At 51.0% G+C, this 7,339-nt stretch overlaps 1 protein-coding gene across 2 annotated transcripts; it reads left to right on the top strand.

The window, feature by feature from the left end:
• Nucleotides 1–1,647: 1,647 nt before the first annotated feature.
• BHLHE41 (basic helix-loop-helix family member e41) lies at nt 1,648–6,469 on the top strand. Of its 2 annotated transcripts, XM_045463583.1 has the most exons (5): nt 1,661–2,051; nt 2,201–2,264; nt 2,586–2,693; nt 3,022–3,133; nt 3,573–6,469. In XM_045463583.1, the coding sequence occupies exons 1-5, from the start codon at nt 1,663–1,665 to the stop codon at nt 4,685–4,687; spliced, it is 1,788 nt and encodes a 595-aa protein (XP_045319539.1). In that variant the 5' UTR covers nt 1,661–1,662; the 3' UTR covers nt 4,688–6,469. The 2 variants fall into 2 exon arrangements, with proteins under 2 accessions (XP_045319540.1, XP_045319539.1); XM_045463584.1 differs by lacking the exon at nt 2,586–2,693 and having other exon boundaries at nt 1,648–2,051.
• Nucleotides 6,470–7,339: the final 870 nt, after the last annotated feature.

The following is a 7,339-nucleotide window of genomic DNA, read 5'->3' as shown; positions in this document are numbered from 1 at the left end:
CGCGTCTCCGCCCAGGACTCTGGAGACTGCAGCAGCGCGCGCGGCGGCCGCGGCCCGGGCGGCTCCTGGAGGCTGGGAGGAGACGCGACTCCCGCAGACACGTGACCTCCTCCCAGCCGCCGCTTCCCGCGACCCAGATCCGTCCCCGGAACCCGCGGTCTGCGGGGCGGGCCGGGGCCGGGGCCGGGGCCGGGGGTGGGGGGGGGGGGGACACGTAGCGACGGCCCTGGTCCCTGCTGCGCCCGGGTGCGTGCGCTTTCGCCGTACTTCTCCCCTTGGTTCACGTGCCGTTGGCAGTGATGAAGGTTTCGGGGATAACCCAGAATGTGAATCTTACGCTTGCTGCAGGAAGGAAAGACCTTTGGTTTTATGTCTTTCTACTTATATAAGAGAGATCAACATATATTCTATCCACCCCCAGCAGAGCCGAGTAGCGGCAGCAGCGGGGCGGGAGCCCTGGGAGTCCCGTAGGACGAGCTTGCCCCTGGCCTCCAAGGCCCCTGGCCGCCCGCTGCGTCGGGCGGCGTGGGCAGTGCGCATCTCCGGGCACCTCTCGGTAACTCTCGATAGCAGTGAGTCATGCTCCCGGGATGGCTCTGGGGATAGGTAACCCGGCTCGTGCTGGCTTGTGCTTCCCAGCACCGGGCGCCGCCGCTCCAGGGCGAGCGCGCGCGCGCGCACGGGTTCCCCGCGCAGTGATGTGGCAGCAGCGGCAGGTCGGATCACGTTGCTGGCCCTGTGCTGGTACCCGTTTGAGACAGGATTAAGGAGGGAGGCTTTGGAGGTGCCAGCGGTAGTAAACGTGGGTTCTGCACACTCCCAGCGTCGCTTATCCCGGGGGGGGGGGGGGCGTGGGGAGGAGAAGCACGCAGCACCACCCGAGGCGATGAGGGGCGACGGAGTTTAGCTGGCGAGTGATAAAGCTGCATTGCTTGTCCGCGGTAGCCCCTCTCGTCCTCTCCTCCCCCCTCTCTCCCGCCGCGTTCCTCTGGGAGCACCAGAGGCCCCAAACGTCGTCATCTGCTTCTGTGATTAGTGGCACCGCAATTCCGGCTGCTGCGGGAAGTTTGGGTGGCCCAGGGACACCGTGTCGCCGAAAGACACTTGGATTGCGACATTCTGACCCAGTGACTACATTTCCATTTATCTTAAATCCTTCAGGGAGCGGATTTCAAGTTGCCCCATTAGGGGGCAACCTCCAACCTGGGCCAGCCCGCCCCCCCCCCCCCCCCCCGCCCCCCAGGCCACTGAGCGGTGAGCAAACAAGTCTCCAAATTTTCCTTCGGGACTGAAGTTTACCCACCGCGAATTCTCTTTCTCTTTCCTTTCTCTGGTCCAAACCAACAGCGCAGTCGGTGGCGAAGCAAAAAGCCACGTTCACGTTCCTGCACCGTAATGACGGGCGAATTGAAGGAGTAGCATTTCCAAGCCCAGGAAGCCCTGGCTGCCCCGCACCCCCGGCGTCCCCTCCCCCTCCCCCAGCTGACTGCAACGCCTTTGGGAAGATGAATAGCTTGGCTGAAGTTGTTTTTCCTTTCCGGTGGCCCTGATCAGGTGTCCCCGCCCCCTCCTGCCGTTCGCCCTCCCTCGCAGCCTGCTCCCGACACCCCCCCGCCCCGGCCCGGCCCCTCCTCCCCCGCCCCCCTCCGGGCTGGACCGCGGATGGTACGTTCCGCACGTGAGCTGGGTGCTGGTCTGGCCGGCGACGCGCGTGCCCTGTGGCCAAACACTGCCCGGAGTGAGAGCAAACTACCAGCGCAGTGGGGCCGGCGCGAGTGTGCGTGCGTGTGTGTGCGTGTGTGCGAGAGAGCGAGCGCGGTGGGAGGGGGGGGGAACCAACTGCTTCACACTTTCAACACTGCACTGAAGAAGGGAGAGAGAGAGACTGGAGACGCACAGATCCCCCCAAGATCTCCCAAAGCTATCGTCCCACAGATTATAAAACAGAACCCCAAAAATCGAAACAGAGGAAACGGACAGCGGTTGAACATGGACGAAGGAATTCCTCATTTGCAAGAGAGACAGTTACTGGAACATAGAGATTTTATAGGGTAAGGTGCACGCACCCTTGCGAATATCTGTCTAGGCTTCAGTTTGATTTTTTTTTTTTTTTTTTTTCCTTCTCCAGAAAGTGGTATGGAGCGGGCAAGGGCAGTGCCCCTCCCCGAATGGGTGCCTGATGCTGATTTCTGTTTTGCAGACTGGACTATTCCTCTTTGTATATGTGTAAGCCCAAAAGGAGCATGAAGCGAGACGATAGCAAGGTAAGTGTAAGTTTCCGATGTTTCCCCATAACCTGCCTGGATAGTTAATTAGGGCCATTGATTTCACAGCGAAGCTCTGCCCGCAAATATATTCCAGCCCTTGAGCTTCCCCAACTGTGAATTTTAAGTGGTTTGCTGGATACTCTCAGGGGGAGATTAAACATCATACCTGAATTCAAATTGCATTTCAGAACAGTCCAAAGGAAAAGCTTTCTTGGCATAGTTTATCACATAATATGGGGGTTTTGGGGAGGGGTATTGTTTTATCCAATAAATGTTTAGCTTATTGTTTTCTCTTTTCCATGATTGTCGTATATTAAGGATACCTACAAATTACCGCACAGATTAATAGAAAAGAAAAGAAGAGATCGAATTAATGAATGCATTGCTCAGCTGAAAGATTTACTGCCTGAACATCTGAAGTTGACAGTAAGATGTACATTTTCATTCTTTGCTGCTCTCCAAGGGCGTGTTAATAGCTTGGTACTACTCCCAGAGATACAAGAATAAATGTAAATATCATATGCCTTACGACTTGGGCTGTAGTGTAGAGTTTCCCACAAACTCAAGAGTAGGTGCTCACAACTGAAGGCAAGAAATCATTTATAACTCGTCTTCTGGAAAGCTCAAGGAGTATAGGAATAGTACTTCTTTCAAAGTGTTTGCTTAAGTTGCTGTGCTGAGTGGAGAGCCGATTGAGCCAAATGTGTGTTTTTAAGTAACCAAAGTGCCCCCTTTCTTTTTTGCACCACTGCAGACTCTGGGGCATCTGGAGAAAGCGGTAGTATTGGAATTAACTTTGAAACACTTAAAAGCTTTAACAGCCTTAACCGAGCAGCAGCATCAGAAGATAATTGCTTTACAGAATGGTAAGTCAGTTCAGGGAGGCCAACCCACCCTGATGAAGCCGGGTAGCCCACAGAGGGGCAGTGTTAGGACTCTTCCCCCACCCCCTCCTCCTTCCTTGGGCCCATGGGCGCAGTCTCATTTGTTAAATTGCTTATACTTTCCCTTCATTGGAAAGTGCCCATTTCCCGAAGCATCCTAGAGGCTTTCAGCAGAACTCAGATTTTTATTTAAAGTGGCGGTTGCGCTCTCCACTTTGGTTTTTCAGCTGGGAGTAGAGCGCCCCCCTGCTCCCCCCCCCCCTCCCCGGCAACCAGTGGATTATATCACCCGAATACAGAGGAAAAACCGAGATCACTTTAGTCAATGTAGGGCCCACGTGATAAGCAGATGTTTTAACGTCGGTATTTTTCTTCTTGCCTCCATTCCTCTGCCCCCACCCCCACCCCTTCCTCATCCTAGGGGAGCGATCTCTGAAATCGCCCATTCAGTCCGACTTGGATGCGTTCCACTCCGGATTTCAAACATGCGCCAAAGAAGTCTTGCAATACCTCTCCCGGTTTGAGAGCTGGACGCCCAGGGAGCAGCGGTGTGTCCAGCTGATCAACCACTTGCACGCCGTGGCCACCCAGTTCTTGCCCACCCCTCAGCTGTTGACTCAACAGGTTCCTCTGAGCAAAGGCACTGGCGCGCCATCGGCCGCCGCCCCCGCAGGGTCTGCGGCCGCCCCCTGCCTGGAGCGCGCCGGGCAGAAGCTTGAGCCCCTCGCCCACTGCGTCCCGGTCATCCAGCGGACTCAGCCCAGCGCCGAGCTCGCCGCCGAGAACGACACGGACACCGACAGCGGCTACGGCGGCGAGGCCGAGGCTCGGCCGGACCGCGAGAAGGGCAAAGGCGCCGGGGCGAGCCGCGTCACTATCAAGCAGGAGCCCCCCGGGGAGGACTCGCCGGCGCCCAAGAGGATGAAGCTGGATTCCCGCGGCGGCGGCGGCGGCGGCCTGGGGGGCGGCGCGGCGGCGGCGGCGGCCGCGCTCCTGGGGCCCGACCCGGCCGCCGCGGCAGCGCTGCTGAGACCCGACGCCGCCCTGCTCAGCTCGCTGGTGGCTTTCGGCGGAGGCGGGGGCGCGCCCTTCGCGCAGCCCGCGGCCGCCGCGGCCGCCGCGGCCCCCTTCTGCCTGCCCTTCTACTTCCTCTCGCCTTCGGCGGCCGCCGCCTACGTGCAGCCCTTCCTGGACAAGAGCGGCCTGGAGAAGTACCTGTATCCGGCGGCGGCCGCCGCCCCGTTCCCACTACTGTACCCCGGCATCCCCGCGCCGGCAGCCGCCGCCGCCGCCGCCGCTGCAGCCGCCGCCGCCGCCGCCTTCCCCTGCCTGTCCTCGGTGTTGTCGCCCCCTCCCGAGAAGGCCGGCGCCGCCGCCGCGACCCTCCTGCCGCACGAGGTGGCGCCCCCTGGGGCGCTGCACCCCCCGCACCCGCACGGCCGCACCCACCTGTCCTTCGCTGGCGCCCGTGAGCCCGGGAACCCGGAGAGCTCTGCTCAGGAAGATCCCTCGCAGCCAGGAAAGGAGACCCCCTGAATCCTCGCCCTCTTTCTTAGACAGGACAAGGGTTCACGCGGAATAATAATATTAATAAGTTAAAACACCCTTAACGTTTTTAAGGGAGGAAGTGTAATAGATGCACGACAGGCTTTTAAAACAACAACAACACAGGTGTTTTGTGTACATTTGGAGTTCCTGTTTTGCTCATTCCTCACCACCCCACCCTCCGCACACTAACATCCTTTTCTTCCCCCACGGCTCTAAAAGATCCTCTGCGGTATTGATACTTTGTTCTTTAAAGAATTTCCCCCCAAGTAAGTTTTGCCTTCCTTTAGGCCATGTTCCATTGTTTTTTTAAAATACAGAACCTAATTCTGGAGGAAGTGAGAAGGGTCTGCTGTGTGGGTGAGCTAATTGAACCAGGGGAGGAGCAAGGTGGCCCAGGAGTTGACCTGAACGGCAGGTAGGCAGTTATCTGCCTGCCTCATGTGTGTCCTGCCTGCTTCAGGAGGCTTTCCACAAACAGTGAGGACCTTTTAGAACTGAGTTTACTCTTCAGTATTTTATAATGTTCAGCTTTTTACAAGGTATATATTTTTCAAAGAGGAAGAAGTGAGGATGCAGTCACTTGCGTTGCAACCTATTCTGAAGTGGTTTGAATGGTATCCCTTAGTAACTTGCTCTTGTTTAAAGAGACACGGAGTTGGGCCATTGTCAGAACTAAGTCAGGGAAGGAGATGGATGAGGAAGGCCGGAATCATTCTTGGTACATTTACTAGCACTTTATTGAGAAATTGACCGTGAATCAATTGACTTGTCTTAATTTCATATATATCTATATATCTGTATCTATCTATCTATAGATATATACAAACACATATGTGTATATATATAGATATATATATTGCATCTATTCCCACCTTGTCATTATTTAATCCACCAGGTTCCTAAGTTTTTATAATATTGCTGTAAAAAAAAAAAAAAAAAAAAAAGGAATGTGCACTGAACTTAAAAACAAAAAAGAAAACAAGTCCAAGATGATTTATCCTATATTCTTTCTGTTAAATAACAAAAGTGGAGAAAAGCATTAAACTGGTCAGTTTTGAGTGGAAATGCTGTAAAGATGTGGAATGAAGCCCTGTGTGGCCTTCCTATCTCCAAGTCTATGTATTTTCTGGAGACCAAACCAGATACCAGATAATCACAAAGAAAAGCTTTTTTTAATAAGGCTTAAACCAAGACCTTGTCTAGATATTTTTAGTTTGTTGCCAAGGTAGCACTGTGAGAAATCTCACTTGAATGTTATGTAAGGGGTGAGACACAACAGTCTGACTATAAGTGAAGAAAATATCTGGGTCTTTTAGTCAGTTTGGTGCATTTGCTGCTGCTGTTGCTACTGTTTGCCTCAAACGCTGTGTTTAAACAACGTTAAACTCTTAGCCTACAAGGTGGCTTTTATGTACATAGTTGTTAATACATCCAATTAATGATGTCTGACATGCTATTTTTGTAGGGAGAAACTATGTGCTAATGATATTTTGAGTTAAATATCTTTTGGGGAGGATTTGCTGAAAAGTTGCACTTTTGTTACAATGCTTATGCTTGGTACAAGCTTATGCTGTCTTAAATTATTAAAAAAAATAAATACTGTCTGCAAGAAACCAGCTGGTTTAGAAAGTTTTAGTATGTGAAGATAAACTAGAAATTATCTTTATATTCTAGTATTTTCAGCACTCCATAAATTCTATTACCTAAATATTGCCACACTATTTTGTGATTTTAAAATTCTTACTAAGGAATAAAAACTTTAATATACGACATGAGATTGTCTAATAATTAAAAAGACATACTGCTCAATTAGTTTTAAGATATCTATGAATTTAGAGATGAAAGCTATTAATGTTCTAAGATAAAGAACTTTGTCATTGGCTTGATATCACACGTTTCCAATTTCTTGCAAGCCTCCAGGCTCTCGCTGTGTCTACCTACTTATTTCCAGTGTATCTCAATGAAAAGTGCAAAAGAAAAACCTACCAATCACTTGCGTGGTCTGTTGATGTTAGACCCAATTTGCTAATGTTTTTACGATTGATGAATTTTTCATTTCTCATCTTCACACCAGATAGGCCTGGTGTTTCTCCAGTATAAACACACTGTCATATAGGAGAGCTTAAATTCTCCATATATGTTTAGCTCTTTAATCTTTATAAAATAATTTTACTGTGGAACTTCCATCATAGAATTCAAGGAAAAGAAATAATTATCTTTAGACTTGTCTCAAATTCATAATCAAATTTGTGATTTACTATAAACTGTGTGAAGGATTGTCAATTTTTAGTTTCAGTAATGTTCTTCACAAACCCTTTGATTTTTGAAAGGTGTTGAAAGAATAGTCAAAATTTATGAGATGTAGAAAAAGTGCTCCCTCTGCTGACTTACGGCAAAGAAACTCCAAGTCATTGAATGGAGTCAAAGGAATCTCAGAGATCAGTTTGTCCAGCCCCCTGCATTTTATAATATGAGGGAAATGAAGCCCAAAGATATCATATATCCTCCTAAGATCAAACTGCTAGCTGGAGGTATCACAAGAGGCCTGAACTAGTGTATCCCCCAGTCAGTAAACTACCTCCCACTGGAAGTATCTTCAACCACATAAACTGAAATTGACTGGGTAGCATTCGTGAACCA

The sequence above is a fragment of the Leopardus geoffroyi genome, chromosome B4 (genome assembly GCF_018350155.1).
Source record: "Leopardus geoffroyi isolate Oge1 chromosome B4, O.geoffroyi_Oge1_pat1.0, whole genome shotgun sequence".
Taxonomy (NCBI): domain Eukaryota; kingdom Metazoa; phylum Chordata; class Mammalia; order Carnivora; family Felidae; genus Leopardus; species Leopardus geoffroyi.
This window is presented reverse-complemented; position numbering and strand designations above follow the sequence as displayed.